We start from the raw sequence: 17476 nt of genomic DNA on the forward strand, positions 1-17476 counted from the left end.
CTACAAATATGTAAATATTCAATATTGGCCACTTTCATATATTTTACACATGTAATTAAACATATGTAAACATATTTACTGTAAAATGCATGGTCACATGACCTGTGTCAAAACATGTGGATCTTCTGGAAAAGGACTGAGGTCTACTGGCACTAACTCTCCCACTCAAACCCTTGAAGCACAAGTAACTGGTAATAATGAGTCAAATTTAAATTCAAATGTTAAGTCTTATAGTCAGTAATTTTTTTGCATAATGTTTCCTTAGGGTCTATCAAATAATTTTAGCAGTGGAGCGCCTGGCAATATTCAATATGTCGCCCACGGCAACCATTTTTTCAAAATGGCCACCGGTGGTCACCACATTTTGTGCAGATAACCATAAAGATTGTGCTTTCTGTGATAAAAGCATCAAATTTGGTACACATGTAGCCAAAGGCTTTACAAAAATATTTGGATATTGAGGCATTATGAATTTTCAAAGTTGCCCATGGCAACCATTTTTTCAAAATAGCCACCAGCGGTCACCAGGGACAACTGTTTTCTGATCAATTTTCTTCTTCTGTCGCATGTCTTTTAGACCTGCAGCTCCTTTCAGGTGAGACAGGCTACTGAGTTATTGTCTAGGTCAGGCAATCTGTTTTATAACATTGAGCTTAGCGGCGGTAAGGCCTTCAATGTTGGGCTGCAGTAGCGCCGAAGCAGCTTGGCTTTTTGCGGTCTGCAGATGTCAAAAGACATTAGTTTCACTTTTGCAGGCTTTTGGGCCTGCAAGCTACTCGTAGGGGAGGCCACGTAGAGGCTGTCTTTGTCTCCCCCGATTTCTTCTTTTTTTTTAAGATGGCGGCCATAACTGGTATGAAAATAGCGGATGATTTTGACACCACATTTATTCATACTGTACTTGATTGGTTGATGTTTCCAATGATGTAAGGAAATTGGGAGGAGAGGTAGGCTTAGAAGCAGGGTATAAAACCCCAATACACAGAACAATTGTGGGACTACTGTAGCTGCCAACAACATGAACAATTGGGGTGAGTCCCCCAACATCTGCCTTAGAAGGACGATGGACAAATTGGAAGGACTGGATGAAGCTTGACTGAACAACGGATCGACGGGGGAGTTCCAGAGAGGAGCAAAGCCTCTTTTGCATCGGGGGAGTTCCAGAGAGGAGCAAAGCCTCTTCTGCACCGAGAGATCAGGGTAGCAGGCTCGGAGCTTCCTCTGCGACGTAGGACTGGTAACAAAGACTTACCACCAGCAACGATCAGTCGGTGCACTCCCCCTCTGCACCAAAATTCTGGGACAAATTCTGGAGTTGGAACAAGTTCTCCAGCAACGAGGGAGAACAATCAGAGAACTGTATTGGTAACTTGCAACCTAGGAAAACTCAATATCATCGAGGGACTCTTGAAGAAGTTGGAAAAATCCCAAAACGGAGCAATCTCCCTTATGAGTCATTAAAATCGGACAAGTACATATTGTCATGGTAACTGCTGAGTGATGGACAGCAAGCTCCTCACTCTGTCAGCAGTAAAGGGAAGTGGAGACCTCACACAACTTGCTCAAGCACCGAGCACAGAAGATTGGAGAGAAGTCTCAACTGAGCGAAAAGTCTTAAAAAAATATAACTTTTCACAAGCTCATATCTGTGGTTGCCGTGGTTCGAGTGAGAAGCCTTCCTTGGTAAATAAACCACAAAGAATCAAGTATTTCACCTCTCCAACGAGAGGTTTTCTCTTTTGACCCTTCAACCTTCAAGAAAAGGGGAAGTCACGTCCACACGGAAACAGGGCTATGGCTCACCAGTCAAAACTGGTCATTTTTCACCAAAAGTTATCGGTTGCCTCTGTTACTAAATTAACACACCCTTATAACTAAAGTATATTAGTTGTTAAAACCATTCCCAGGAACCACATCAACAGGCATCTCACAGAGAAGAGTAGTCGTTTATCAGTAGTGGCCCCTGACGGTATCTCCCTTCTCAGGTCATTAGGGGGACGCTGTGGGGGTTGAAGTGGGGTGGACTCGGGGTTGAAGACTGTTAGAGGACTCGAATCTTCTCAAGCACCCTGCTATCAGAAACCCACATTAGGGGAGAACCAGGTGGGCTGATAAGTGACACGTTGCACGTAGGGGCAGGTCGGACCCTTGTACAATATAAGGGCACCGGAGACACCTGTAATGAAAATTCTGATCACATGAACAATATATTTCAGACCTATATTTTTTACATTTAATAAAAAAAAATGTTTTCATATTCTACTGCTGTTTTATGTACTTTTATATTTGTTACATTACTCATTAATTTTTTTAAACTTTGAATAAAACATTTTGTTATTATTAGCAGTATGAAAAAGGACAAACACGCAAAACATCTTTATTTGTATGCTTTATTTAGAATTAGTCAACTGATGTACACCAGGAAATCACTGAATGATCTGGAAAAAGACAACATCCAACATTAATGACACAGCTCTGGTCCAGGGCATAGGTTTTTACATAATATGTATTTTGTAGCTCTCTCTTACACCCTGCTAGTGACAATACATTTCTCCATTAGCACTGTGCACTCAGTCTACATTTCAGTCTCTAGTTAAAGATAATAAATGTGTTACTGTTGTAGAATTTCTCGTTCAATATGGGTTAAGAAGCAAAACAGTTACCAAAGTTTATTTATCAAAGGATTGTTACAAACACTCAAGTGTGGCTTCTTGTCAAGCAACCTGCAGCAAGGCTGGTCAGTTGAGAGAGCACCCAATGCAATCTGTGTTTCACAATTTAACCAGAAGATGTGCAACTTCCCCTTTCCTGTCCATAAATCTGGATGTAATATTTTTACCCTTACATTACTCACCGAAGTGAAGACAGTTTTCAAATGAAGAAAGCCTTTTCTCTGAGGTGACATGACATATGTAAGTATGAGACATAGCACATTAAGGCATAGGTATTAGGTAGAGATTAAAAAGAAAACAAGCAATAATATAGAAGATTAGTACATATGTACACTGTATAAGTGCAAATAGATTAAAGTGTATGAGTGTGTAGTGTAGTGTAGTTCCTGTTACAGTATGCTGTATGGTAATGTGTGTGGGCGTGTGTGTGTGGGGTCGGTGGGGGGGGGGTAATGTCTTCCCGAGGGTAGCAGAGAGTCTAATGCTGGGATGGCTGGGTTCCCTGAGAATTTTCACATCTCACTGAACTCACTGTGGATATAGCTACAGTACCTTCATATTTGCACCTTCATGTTTGCACATGTCAACATAGTTCTGTCTCTCTCTCTCTCTCTCTCTCTCTCTCTCTCACACACACACACACACACACACTAACACACACACACACACACACACACACACACACAAACGCCTTATATAATCCCAAAGACAGCCAGAGACAGATTCAGACAAGAGAGGAACCTCTGTAGTAGAACAAAGTGTGGTGCGCTTGCAACAATGCTTCATTATGACCTTCCTTGGGATAGATACTGTAGCACCAGTTTGACATCTAATATGTACACCACCGTGCTTTAGTACAAACTTCTACTATTATTATTATTCCTTCTACCCTTGCTGTATTTTTCCTGTTGGTTGACCTCAGGCTACTATGAGATCTCTCAGAACATAATTTACCAATAACCAGGGGTCAGTGCTGAACAAATTGAAAGTCTTTAGGAGCCAGGCTTCTATGCTTCCTCTCAATTGTATAGATCCCATTTGTGTCCTGTGATAGACTGTGTGGCTGGGGTATGGGGAACCAAATCTGTGGGGATATGGGTTGGGAACCTGGTGAGGTTAGAGACAAAGGTGAAATGGTATGCTTATGGAATAGACAGATTAAAACATCAGAGGACAGGATGACAAAAAACAAAGTGTTCAGCTGAGATCTTGCTCACAACTATCCATGGGCCCAAGAAATGTTGTTCATCTTCTACCAATGTGATCTTCAAGACTCCGTGTAGCGGCCTAGGCTAGTAAAGAGCTATAGGTCCTACAATGCAAGACAACGCCATCTTTTTGTTACAGTAAAGACAAATAGGTTTGCAATGAGGAACAGAGACATGAAAACAATTAGTTTAGATCATACACATCTAATTAAGTTGAGCGTAGAGAGGAGTTAAATGGCAGTTTATTTGGCTTCTAATTAAAATCTGACAAGGGAACAGTAACAGAGTGGCTGTACTTGCGTACTGTAGGAACCAAATGAGGGCAAGGAGACGGGTTGTGGAGTGAGATACTACCACCCAGCAATCCCAGGAAATGGCCCACATGAATCTCTGTGAACACACACATCAAATACACAGTAAACGCACAGCAACAGCACAGCAAACCCTAGATGGTCCACAGTGATCAACTGCACACACACCATATGCAGTGTTAGGGGAATATGCCCAGGTAACCAGACTACCCCCTCTCTGCGCCAGCGCTCCCACTCAAGCCCAAAGAATAAAACAGAAACTAATGGTGTGCGTAGGCTAGACCCTCATGTCTCCCTTCCCACCGTGGTCCACTGCTTCACACACCTTCAGATCGTAACTCCCACCGGGGCCAGTGTGACAGTGTGCCAGTGACATGTGCTCCTGAGTATCCCTGCCTTTTTAAACAATTGTGCCCCAAGGTTCCGCACTACGATACGATACGATATAACTTTATTGTCAGCAATGGTGAAATTGGTCTTGCGACACAGATCACATATGCAACACATAACGTAGTACACACATTTGACAAACAAAAAAAAAGTACTACATCCATACACACACATACACACATACACACACACACACACACACACACACACACACACACACACACACACACACACACACACACACATACATACATACATACATACATACATACATACATACATATATTTAGATTAGGGTCTGTCTGCTAACAGTACACAATACACAATACAATCCATAGAATAGGCTACCTCATATCAAATACTGACAGATTTACTCTTTGAATCTTGGAGCACAGAACATTAACACTACAAATCCAAATCTGATTATTCTGACTAGGAAAATGTGCCCATTGTCATGGTGATCATGCATCCCCCTCATGCCAGTTCTTATCGACGTCTGAAGCCTGTGCCAGTTAGAGTTTAATGAAGGTGAATTTGGTCTCCTCTGCCAGGCCGAGAGCAGCAGCCTTGCCATCTGTCACCCTGATTGCCTGGCACTGCCGACTCTCGGGTGTCCACTGCCACTCATAATGGCACAGATCGGGCAGCGACCCCTCCCTCCCCCCTGGTCGGACCACATGCGTAGAACCCAGATGGTGGACACGCTGGCATATCATAAGTCTTTATCTCCGTGCAGGAGGAGGACGGCCATTAGGGGAACGCAACCCATTCCCCTTAGGTGGCAAACCCTCCTCCACACATACACACAGCAAGCTGTTCCTCTTCAAACTCTCTCTCAGACACACACACACACACACACACTGCCACACACTCAGACCAAGCTGTTGTTCCCCATTCCCAGATACACAGGCCTTGTAATAGATTCTTGCCAACTGCTTCTGCAAGGAAGATAATTCACACATGATCAACTGTATTTGCATAAACGCAGAGATGCTTATTTGAATATCCCACCAGCTGTCGATTGGCCTAATTACAAGAACACCGTGATGTTTATGTGATATAAGTCAACATTGAGTAACCTTGTTTGAGCGGCCAATACCAAGTCAAAATTGGCCTCTATTATATATCAAACAAGGTTTTTACTTATATATATATATCTCCTTGTGGGACTAATAAAGGATTATCTTATCTTGCTTTACAGTGACACACCTTCAAAACCATGTCTTTACGTTGGCTCAAGTTAATATGGAAATGCCTTGCTTCTAGTCACACTTAAGACTAAAAGGTGGAGATGGAGTCCTTAGGAAGACAAATGGCCAATATAAAGAGAAGTAGGCTGACTCACGGAGTCATCGAAGTGCATTGCATGATTTAACCATCTGTTGATGACCTCCCTCCATTGACCACTGCGATTGTAGTACGCTTCCTACCCTTCCTCACTCTGATTGTCTCTCATACTGTACACCGCAATGACTAGATAATGACTCAAGGCTAGTCTGTAATGATGTGTTTTTACAGCAGCCTGTCTGATGAATAGGCTTGTCAGAGACCTGAAGATTTAAAGAGACCCAACGCCTTGGCTTTAGCTCTGCTGTGCAGTCGGTCACATGTGCATGTCGTTTTGTACGGCCACACATGGAGAGCCCAGCTGGGTATGGGGAGGTTGGCCATATGGGCTCGGACTTGTAGCTTGTTCTCTACTCGCACTAGTCCCTGTCTGCAGGCGCCTCGACAGATGAATACAGGCGTGACTGACCTTCATGTGCCATTGTCCAGCACATCAGACTACCTGCTGTGCTGTATGGCGAATATCTGCACATGCAGTAGCCTCAGAGGCCATCAGACTAGTTTGACTTCAATAGTAGTCTACACAGTCATGTACCCAATACATTTTTGTCAACTTGCAAGCAACAAAAACCGCCATCATTCACTACCAAACTTGTTAAATTACACTCTGTAGTGATGAATTGAAAACTAGAGAGAGCAAGAGATCTAATCTATTACAAAACTAACGGGCCGTTTCGCTGAAAGAAATAATTACATCAATTAATAATTACCTCAGTCAACATTGGTTGACTGAACCTGATGAGTTGCACATTATTCCTAGTCCTTATGGCAGTGCTGTAGAACAACACATTTCCCACTACTCGCTTCACTGGTAGGTACTCTGATTTATAGATGATTTTAACATGGGGCACAACTCACTCGATGACATTAAAGGGTACATTCTGTGGAAATAAAATAATCAATGATATTTAAGAGCCCAGTCTGGGCTTGCGGTCTACAAGCACTGACAAGTGGCTATTCACTGTGAGCTACGGGAGGCACTATTACTATGACTATGCTACTGCAGTCATCATTATGAACAGTTTTGAGCAAAAATGTGTTGTGATCATTGGTGTTTTTGCTGGCAGACAATAGGGAAAAACAGATATATATTTGGGGAGTCGTCAAACATATATATTTTAAAAGTTCAACAATCCAAACTGACATTGAGGCCATGCCTGTAGTGCTCATTGAAGTATGTGGCAGGCACTTCATTGAGAGCTGAGTTCTATTGAGCATGGTCCTAACAGCCCCAGGCCTCTTCCACCCCCCACGTTGCCTGTCCCTAAAAACCCTTTGGGGTTGCTAAGAGGCAGGTTCCATTAGGTGCTGACTGGTGGCATAGTCCGGGAGTCAAGCTGCTATATTTTTATGAAAGTTTTTCTCTGCTCATTCTTGTAGCTTGGGGGTCCATCTACAAAATACTGGAGGGTGCTCGGTGGTATCCCTCGAGCATTTTCAGATATTAACCCCTTTATGCCCCAAATCCCAGAAAAAGAGAGATTTAAGATATTTTGTGCAAAATACTCAAGTCAAATGCATCAAATTTGCAGTGTTTATTCATAAAGGTAATCAATGTATTTGGCCTAAAAGTGTTAATTATCATTAATGTGGAATCAAATACATTGCACATGACCAACTTTGTGAATGAACATTGGAGAAAGCAAATTTGATGTATTTGATTTGAGTATTTCGCATGAAATCTCATAAATCCGTATTTTTCTGGGTTTTGGGGAATAAAAGGGTGTGAATATCTGAAAATGCTCAAGGGAAATCACCGAGCACCCTCCTGTATTTTGAAGAGGTACCCCCAAGCTACAAGAATCAGCAGAGAAAAAAAACTTTACCCAACAAAACCAGGTTCACACCACGGCTCCAGGACTAGCTTGATCAGATTTGGAAAAGGTTACAAACCTGCGGGCCACAATACTTTATTTTGATCAACACTGCCACTCTCTGTCTATTTGTATGTATTGCATCGGCTACAGTACATTGCAAAATCAAAATTACATTTAGTATCAATTAAATTTTTCAGTAAAACTATCATGTGATGGTATACAGATTTGCTTTTTTCTCAAAACACAATACAATACAACTTATCAAACTTACCAAATTCCCACTGACTGCTACAGTACAATAATGCTCTTCCTGTGTGGGACCAGAAAAGGCAGTGGTGTCTATTTTGATTGTTTCCACTGTATAGATGGACCATGCTTGCATGCATGGGAACAGCTTCTAATGCAGGCTTCCATTGACGCTGCTCTAACTGCATCCTTTTCCATCTGAATTCTCCTTTGTAAACTGATGGCAGTCGAATGACAATGCCCATTTTCTGTTATTCAAGTTCACTCAGTTCTAACAACACTAAATCAAGGCAAGTGTGAATAAACATGTGATCTTTCTGTTATCTGCAAAACTAATATTTAAAGATTCTTATCATGTCATATGAGGAAAAAATCTGAGTTACAATACAAGTGCTGTACAGCTGCAAGCCCATAGGCAATCTCACCCAAGTTTCACCATAACATAATCCCGAGGCCCCACTGGGCTCATGTGTGGGAGGGTTGGACACATGCCAAGCCTCTACTGTAGTACCAGAGCCCTGGACAGAGGGTTGAGAGGGAGGTCTCAGACAATCGCCTTTTGTAATGACAGAGGCAATGTTTTACAGGAATTCAAGCACAAGTGAATCTGTAGATTCTGGAAAAAGTGACTAGTTGCGGTGTTTTGCAACTATGATAAGAACCCAATGGTGAAACCAGACAAAAGACTAATCGACAACATGGCTGTTGTCTGTCGAGCATTAATGAAATCTAGTCAACGAAACGTATTTGTGAAATTGAACAACCGGCTGTACAATTCAATTTCCCAATCAGGGGGCAGTGAAGATATCTTTAATATATAATAGCATGACCTTTAATATTCTTCAAATGTAACTCTTGTGAATCAATGATGTGCAGTATGACAAACACTTTTCATATACACAATGTCCCATTTACACTACAGACAATACAGCAGCATTACCAGTGATGCACACTCACAAAACGTACTGTGTACATATTCATATGGTATTGATGTAACGATCAGAATCTGAATATAAATAAAAGTTGCAATGTCAATCATCAGGAGGGAAAAAATAATTTTGGTATAAATTTCACCTGAGTGGAATAAAGAGAGTGAAGAAAGGATATGAAAAAGAGGTAAGGCAAGAAGCACCCAGAGAAGAGATATTTTGTTCCTATCATTAATAGCAATTCATGAGTAGTATTGAGGAATGGCAAGATGCAGTATCTACAGGTGTACTGTCCCTGAATGTTGTGTGTACTGTCTTGATTTTAACCACTGTGTACTGTACAGTTTTCCTTTACATTGCCTAACCAATTTTACCATTGCAGGTAGGCCTTTTAATTCCTGGCAGGGGGCCTGCCGACGGAAACTAGCCTTTTGGTTAAAATCGGGTGCATTTACACGATGTGTTTATTAATGTATGTTGTCCCTCTTAATCAAATAAACTAAACATTACAAACATTACAGTATCATGAGTAGCATTAAGAAATGGCAAGATGCAGTGTCAAGCCTAATCTAGTAGGATTAGCCCCGTCTGGCCAGGTGTGGTGGAGTGAGATGGGACAGTCTGTAAGGGCGGTGAGGACACCTCGGGGGACAGTCTGTAAGGGCGGTGAGGACACCTCGGGGGACAGTCTGTAAGGGCGGTGAGGACACCTCGGGGGACAGTCTGTAAGGGCGATGAGGACACCTCGGGGGACAGTCTGTAAGGGCGATGAGGACACCTCGGGGCAACACGTGCACAAACACAGAGAACAGCAGGACACCTCTACATAATTCTATACACATTTTGTTTTTCCTCCACAGACAATCATACTGTCAAAAAATATTCTTGGCAAATAGTGAACTTTTACAACATGGCAGTGGGAGAACTTTTTAACGGATCTGCATGACCACCCCGAACGCAGAGATTAACTTCAGCTATGAACTCAGCAGAGCAGGCATTGGCCATCCATACGCCGTATCATGCGTTGATAGCATTACCATCATGGAAGGCTAGATAGGTTAGATCCACTAGCATTCTGAAGAACCAATCCAAGACATTCACCGTCATCGACACTACTGCTTTGACAACTATGGAACTTTATACTTTATGTGGAAATTATAATATATTATTATATTTAATATACATTTCAGTTCAATTTGAGTTTTAATCAGTGTATCTGAAATCAAACATGATAAACAGGATGAGAATCATCATCCAGTACATGAAAAATGCAGTGTTTTGAGATTTCCTTAGTCAAACCTGAACTTGCATGAGCTCTCTACAACAGTAGCTAGTCAGTCCATCTCCAATCAACGTTCACTCTTAACAGAAAGTCCCTATGTAGCCTTGCAATTTCTCTTACAAGCAGATAAATTGTACAAAGCCTTGAGTAAAGTATGTTGCGGAAAGAAAATTACAAACTATTTTACAGAGAGGAAAACAACAATTATGAAAGAATACTCGACTTGAATGAGCCATTATGCTAAACATAATTTATAATCCACAACACCGCTCCATCAGGAATGTCATGCAATGTTAAGATGCTGTTGTACCACGTTTGTTTGATGGGTCTCTTTTTCCCCACACAGTTCTGTAAACCTTTCCTGGACTCCAGAAATCGATCGCAAGAACAATTTCTCAAATAAATATATATATATATCAAATACTCAAGGGTATTTGAGGTGCATTTGATTTTGAACTTTTGAGTCTGTGCCATTGGACTCATTATACAGTATAGGGTTGACTCCAAGCACCCTCTAAAGTACTTGACAGTATTTGATGCAAGTCTGTTACATTTGGAACGCCTGACCAGAGGAGGCCTTGTAGGCTAAAGAAACGTCTGCAGCTGCAAGCTGGAAAGGCAGTCATACGAGGGTATTTGTGTAAACGCAATGAAACCAAAGGCACAGCTAACTGAACACACATGCTGCATATTGTGGAAATACCATTGGAGAGAAACAAGTGGATCAGTCATTTCTTGGTCCAATCATTTAGAAAAGTCAAGATAAAAAGTGAGTGGGAGAAAAAGCCCCTTGATGCAAACACACTTTCAGATCCTTGCCAGAAAAAAATCACCAACTACTGTTTTCATAGCAAGGTTTGAGCTCCAATAAATCAGTTCCTAACAACAACCTTGGATTAAGATCCTCACAATGAGACTTTTTGGTTTTCAGAAAGATGGACCCGTTTGCATGCACGGAAAGAAATATTCTAGTTCTCACTCTGAAAAAAAACTCAAAACGAATATGAAACCAATCCATTCCAGAAGCCAGTCCTTTCCAACCTCTCTCTTCTTTGTGGGGTAGAATACAAGTGTGTTTGATGAGAGACTCTGGGGTTGGGGCGAGTATGTGTAACGTACTGTACACTCTGTCAGGAAAGGTTTTGTCACGCAAACACATTTTTCTGTCCAGCTCTGTGGCTGTGGCAGCTGGAAGCCAGATCCTGTACAGGCACCTGCAGAAGAAAGAGGAGGTATGGTGGCCTGAGTCTGTCACCAGTAGAAAGAGCGGGAGAGGAAGTTGGCGGCCGTGCCTAGCCAGCCCGTGCTGTCCTGCCCGGTTCCCACGCGGGTCACGGCCTTGTCCGGGTCCTGGGAGGGGCTCTCCTCCTCAGGGAGGTAGTCTGGAAGGTCCACATTCTGCTCCACCTCCACTGAACCGTCCTCCTGGAATGGGATCAATGCCTGAATGGCAAGAGAGCACAAGAGAACCGTCAGTACGCAGTCAATGCTACATGCACAACATCTTCAAACATACCCAGTATTTCAAGACCTACAAATACCTTGGTGGAGGCAAATGCTCGCTACTCATGAGAGTAAGGCCTGATTCATACTCTACGCAAGCTACGCTGACGCAGCTGTGAACGCGGCTCTACGCAAGTATTTCGGTACACTCTGAGCACGTGGGGTTCGCTGCCTTGCATCCACGCCCCTATCAGTTTGTGTGAAATAGCACTTGCGCTCGCATAGTGACAATTTTTGGCATGACACACGTTTCTATGCAAGAACGCGTCAAAATCACCTGGCGTAGCTCGTGCTAGCGTAGCTTGCGTAGAGTACGAATGGGCCTTAAAGGCACTGACTAATTAACTTAGCAGAGACCTAACAAAGGAGAAGATTCAGAAGAATGAGCATTCAGAAATAACACCAACCTCTTTCCCATCTTCTCCTCTCACCACCCGCTGAGCTTTCATCACTTGGGTGGAAGCGATGGCAGAAGCCAGAGCCTAAAGCGGAAGTCAGAGTTTAGCATTAGCACACTCACACTCTGCTGCTTATGGTAGTCCATCGTGACCGATGACTTCTGCTACTGGTTTGTGGGTTCTTTGGTGACTGTACAGTCCAATGCGTGATGCACACTGTCTACCACAGACAGGGCAAGTGAAGGCCTGACCCGATGGGGCAGGTTTAGTCATGGCCGCCTCTCTCCTCTCTCTTTTTGCCAGATGGTGTTTTCTTCTGTTCTCCTCTGCCAGCTCTGCTCCTTTGAGTCCACGCCAGGAGGAACGATCTGTGGCAGCAGCTTCCATGGCAGCAGGCTGTATCTCACACTTCTTTAGGAGGGTCTTGAGCTGGTCTTTCAGCCTCTTCTTCTGGCCCCCTGCAGAGGGACAGCTTAGGTGGAGCTGGCCATACAGGGTTTTGCGCGGGAGGTGGCTGGGTGGCATTCTGGTGACATGGCCGAGCCATCTGAGTTGGTGAAGCATGATGGTAACCTCTATGCTCCTGCAGCTGGTTCGCTGAAGGACCAGAGTGTGTGGAACACGATCCTGCCATGTCACCTGTAAGATGCGTTGGTGGCACCTTATGTGAAACGCCTCCAGCATCTTGAGATGGCGAGCATAGATTGTCCATGTCTCACAACCATATAGGAGGGTTGTGATGCAGATTGCCTTGTAAACCGAGACTTTGGTGTGGAGGTGGAGGTTATTTTTGTTAAAGACTCTTGTCGCCCAAAGGAGGATGATGCCTGTTTGATCCAGTTTTGTATGTCCTGGTCGATGCTGCAGTCTTCTGAGAGGATGCTTCCAAGGTATTTGAAGTGTGGAACGATGGTGAGTGGGGAGCCTGCCACGGTGAAAGGTGGAGGTCTCTGCGGGGATTCTGATGACCATTGACAGAGGACTTCTGTTTTGGATACATTAACAGACAGTCCCATTCTGCTGTATGCTTTTACAGCAGCTGCAATAGTGGCCTGCAGGGCTTCTGGTGTGTGCGCCACAAGGGCACAGTCGTCAGCATACTGGAGTTCCAGTATGTGTTCAGACTGAAGCTTAGTTGTTGCTTGGAGCCTCCTGATGTTGAAGAGGCTCCCGTCCAGCCTGTCGTCCAGGGGCACCCCACTCCCCTCCTCCATTTCCTTGTGCAGAAGTGTTGTTACGCATAGGAGAAAAATGTTGAAGAGGACCAGGGCAAGAGTGCACCCTTGTCTCAGACCAGTTGCTACTCCAAAGGGGGCAGATTCCAGTCCACCTGTCGTGACCTTGGCCATCATCCCATCGTGAAACTGCCGCAGGATGTTCACGAACTTCGCCGGGCAGCCATACTGCAGGAGAACTCTCCACAGGAGGTCACGATGTACGGTGTCAAATGCCTTGGAGAGATCCACAAAGGCCATGAACAGGTCTTGTTTTTGTTCGCGACATTTTTCCTGCAGCTGTCTTGAGAAGATCATGTCCACTGTGCTGCGGTTTTTCCTGAATCCACACTGGGAATCCGGTAGCAGGGCTTCAGTGATGATGTTGATGAGCCTGTGGAGCATGATTTTTACCAGGACTTTACCAGCAACAGAGAGGAGCGCTATACCTCGGCTGTTTCCACAGATGGATTTGTCTCCCTTGTTCTTGTATATGGTGACAATGTTTGCATCCTTCCATTGCTGGGGAATGCTTTCTTCCCGCCATACTAGGGAGATGAACTGCTCTGGTACAGATGTAGCTCCCCTGCTTCAGGATCTCAGCACGAATGGAGTCAGGACCAGGAGATTTATTGTTTTCAAGTGACCTTATGGCAGCATGGACTTCAGAGAAGGAAGGTGGGAGGTCAAGACTCTGGATGGTGGGTAGGGTTGGGAGCTCCTCTAGAACCGAGATGTCAATTGCGGCTGGCTGGTTTAGCAGGGCCTCAAAATGTTCTCCCCATCTCTGGACAATCAATGTTTGATCCTTAATGAGGGAGGATTCATCAGCAGTTCTGAGGGGACAGACAGTATGGGTTCTTGGACCATGGATGGACTTTATTGCGTCATAAAAATTGTGCATATCATATCTGTCTGCGTATGATTGTATTTCCTGCGCCTTGGATACCCACCACTGGTTTTGAAGTTGTCTCAGAGTACACTGCACCTTTCTCTTGTGTGCCTGCCAGTTGTTTTTAAGGGCAGCAGAGGATGGGTTATTGAGTGAGGCTTTATGAGCTGAGTGCATACTATTGAGGAGAGTGGAGATATCTGTGGAGTTTTCGTCGAACCAGTCCTGATGTTTCTTCCTGCTGTAGCCGATGGATTGGGCTGCAGCTTTGTAAAGTGATGCACTGAGACACAGCCACTTCTCTTCAGTCGTGCCGTCCCTTTCCATGAGAGGCTCAACATTCTCTAGCTGATTAGCTAGGGACCGGCGGAAGGTGTTACGTGCCTCTGTTTCCTGTAGCCGGGCACAGTGCAGCCTTTCCTTGCTGGACTTTGAGCCGTACTGCTGGTCGGATCCTCATTTTGAGCATGCTCATGATCAAACGATGGTCCGTCCAGCACTCTGCCCCTCTCATGGTTCGAATGATCTGGACGTCTCTCAGATCTGACTGCCTGACGATGATGTAGTCCAGGAGGTGCCAGTGCTTGGATCTGGGATGCATCCAGGATGTTTTGTACTTGTTTTTCTGTTGGAATATGGTGTTGGTGATGGTGAGGCCGTCTTCAGCAGAGACTTAAGAGACGTATCCCATTTGCATTGGAGTGGCCTATGCCATGCTGCCCCAGTACACCTTTCCAAATGCCACTGTCCCTCCCAACTCTTGCATTGAAGTCGCCCATCAACAGGATCTTGTCGTTTTTGGGGACTTTGTGAAGGGCTTCATCCAGCCTCGCATAGAAGCGGTCTTTTACGTCCTCCTCTGATGGAAGGGTGGGTGCATAAGCACTGAAGAGGGTGGCGTATTGCTTTCCTGCGAGGGGGATGCGGATTGACATGAGCCTTTCACTAATACCAGTTGGTGTTTCAGTGAGACTTGAGAGGAGATGGTTCTTGATGGCCAGACCCACACCATGCAGGTGTTGTCCTCCAATGGGATAGCCCTTCCAAAAGAAGACACACACACAAACACAAACACTCCAAGCCCTCTTTAGCACAAACTGCCTGCGAAAGGACAATGGTCTGGAGTTGTGTTCTAGGTCATCCACATTATGGTCGGCTGCGCCCCGTCAGCCTGTTTGCCATATAGTCCCTCGGACATTTGCAATGTGAAAACCTGGTAGACTGGTAGACTGGAACAGTGACGTAGGACTTTCCTGGAAGGACCACCAGCACATTCTGAACGATTTGTAATGGAAGCCAAATGACTGACCTCTGCCTTGAGGTCAGAGCGGATTCGGATGATGCACCTCTTGACAGCCATCTGGAAGGTGAAGCTGATGACCCCTCTGATCTTCAGCAGGGCTTCCTCACACAGGCTCCTCCGACTCTGAGGGAGGGGTGAGAGGGAGAGTAGAGGTCAAAGAGCGCTCGGTGTGGACAGGATTCAGCCACACTTGGAAGACAAAACAGAACTTGATGAGCAAAAATTATCTAGTCCTTTATTTCATGAACAACCAACATGTTTCAGCCTGAATCAGGATTACCTGGGATTACCCAGGAACCGAGAGAGAAAACAACTGTGAGCTCATCTCTGATGGTGGAACTACCGCGGAAAAAATTAACTCTACTTGTATCTTTTATAACAAATTCACATTATAACAAATGTGTTGAACTGGATTTAGCATATTTTTGTTTGATCATCTATCAACGTCTTGCCTCAGAAGGCACCCATCTTAAAATCAGGACTCAGGAACCTTGTACTATTAAAAGGTTCCTCCGACTGTACAGAGGTAAACTCACGGAGTCGTCCAGGCCGTCTATTTGGAGGACCACCGTCTTGGCCCGCTTGTTGGTAGAGCCCAGGAAGAACTGGGCTTTGCGTCTGCTGGTGGCGACTGCCTCAGCCTGCTCAGAGTCGGCGCTGACGGAGGCCTGCAAGAGCTCGTAGATCTCCGAGGCCAGGAGTTTGGTCTCTCCCGGAGTGGTGGTCCTGGCGGAGGGAGAGAAGGTAAGGGGGATTAGTCCCCAGTAATCCAGCTAGTGGATCGTGCATGTTTCATTTTGTATGCAGTACTGTATACAGCTGGAAACAAGTGGTGTTAAGCCAGGTGCAGACAGGAGAGCCACAACAAGACAGTCAGTCTTTCCACAAGATATATAGAATCTTAAAAACACAGGTTTCGCAACATTAAACGTTCCAAATTAAAAGTATGACAACCTTTGATTTTATTTATTTTTTGGTGTGTGTGTGTGTGGGGGGGGGGGGGGGGGGGTAATCAAGACCAGCCTGATGTTACTAGGCAAAACGAGTATTGTTTATTTACTATTAGTAAATGAGCAAGAATACAACACACAGAGGTAAGCTTTCGAAGAATAAGGCACTCACTTCTGCATGACATTCTGCAGACTTAACATCATCCCCAGCTCATCCTTCATTTTCTCCCTGTTGGCACGGCATTCTGCCAGGTAGCGCACTGCCTGAGAGAGGGGCAGTCACGAGTTAGGGAACTCAACATGGATTTGGACGAAATTGTATAAGAAATACTTCCTTTATCAGTCCCCAGTCATATCTATGCCAATATAAAATGAGATGCCAATTCTTAGTACCTCCTACAGTTGCAGGAGTAAAAAGGATGCAACAGAAACTGTAGATGTGCTTACCAGCAGAGCAGAGTAGACAACTTGGGGGTTGGGATGGTCCAGAAACAGAATGAGTCCTGGTAAACAGCCTTGATCCTGAACGATGGCTCTTCTGTTTAGGGGATCTGCAGCGAGATCCCTTAGCTGGTTCACCACAGCCAAGGCGTCTGGCTCCCCACTCATGATCCAACCTCGATTTTACTGACCCATGCAAGTCTGAAAGAACAAAAATAGCGTCTGGGTTAGATGGGAGGTTGCAGTTATGGATACACATCAGTTTTGATCTATTTAGCTAGCTAGCTACATCGTTGATGGTTCAAAGGCTAATTCCACACTAAAAGTAAGGAAGTAAATGGATAGGGCTTGCCTTTGGCAGCTGAGCAGCAAAATCACAGGAATGGCAGGAATGCAAACCTGGATGTCCTGATTTCGTTAAAACGTATAAAGCTGGTAGGCTATACTACCTAGCTAACGTTGGATGGCTAAATGAGCTTGCGAATGGAACAGCCTTTTCTGCTGCCGGTCTTTGCTTCAATCGTCAGGAAAATAGCTAAGCTATCTTCAATGGGACTTGCACGTTTGACGTTT

General features: G+C 44.5%; 1 protein-coding gene across 1 annotated transcript; it reads right to left on the reverse strand.

The window, feature by feature from the left end:
- Positions 1-11435: 11435 nt before the first annotated feature.
- LOC311325329 (armadillo repeat-containing protein 1-like) lies at positions 11436-17084 on the reverse strand. Its single transcript, XM_084458006.1, has 6 exons — positions 16910-17084; positions 16635-16726; positions 16049-16238; positions 15519-15635; positions 12113-12187; positions 11436-11645 (listed from the first exon to the last, which is right to left on the reverse strand). Exons 1-6 carry the CDS (start codon positions 17069-17071, stop codon positions 11454-11456), a joined length of 828 nt encoding a protein of 275 aa, XP_084314132.1. The 5' UTR covers positions 17072-17084; the 3' UTR covers positions 11436-11453.
- Positions 17085-17476: the final 392 nt, after the last annotated feature.

Source organism: Borostomias antarcticus (assembly GCF_949987555.1).
Source record: "Borostomias antarcticus genome assembly, chromosome: 24".
Lineage (NCBI taxonomy): Eukaryota > Metazoa > Chordata > Actinopteri > Stomiiformes > Stomiidae > Borostomias > Borostomias antarcticus.

Bases quoted from the DNA above. Each gene is read 5' to 3' on its own strand.
- LOC311325329 (XM_084458006.1), bottom strand. From the start codon at position 17,071: ATGAGTGGGGAGCCAGACGCCTTGGCTGTGGTGAACCAGCTAAGGGAT. The intron at 12,188-15,518 runs GTCAGTCATTTG...CTTCCGCTTTAG, and splicing joins GCTCTGACCTCAAGGCAGAG to GCTCTGGCTTCTGCCATCGC. The intron at 11,646-12,112 runs GTTGGTGTTATT...CTTGCCATTCAG, and splicing joins GAGGAGAAGATGGGAAAGAG to GCATTGATCCCATTCCAGGA.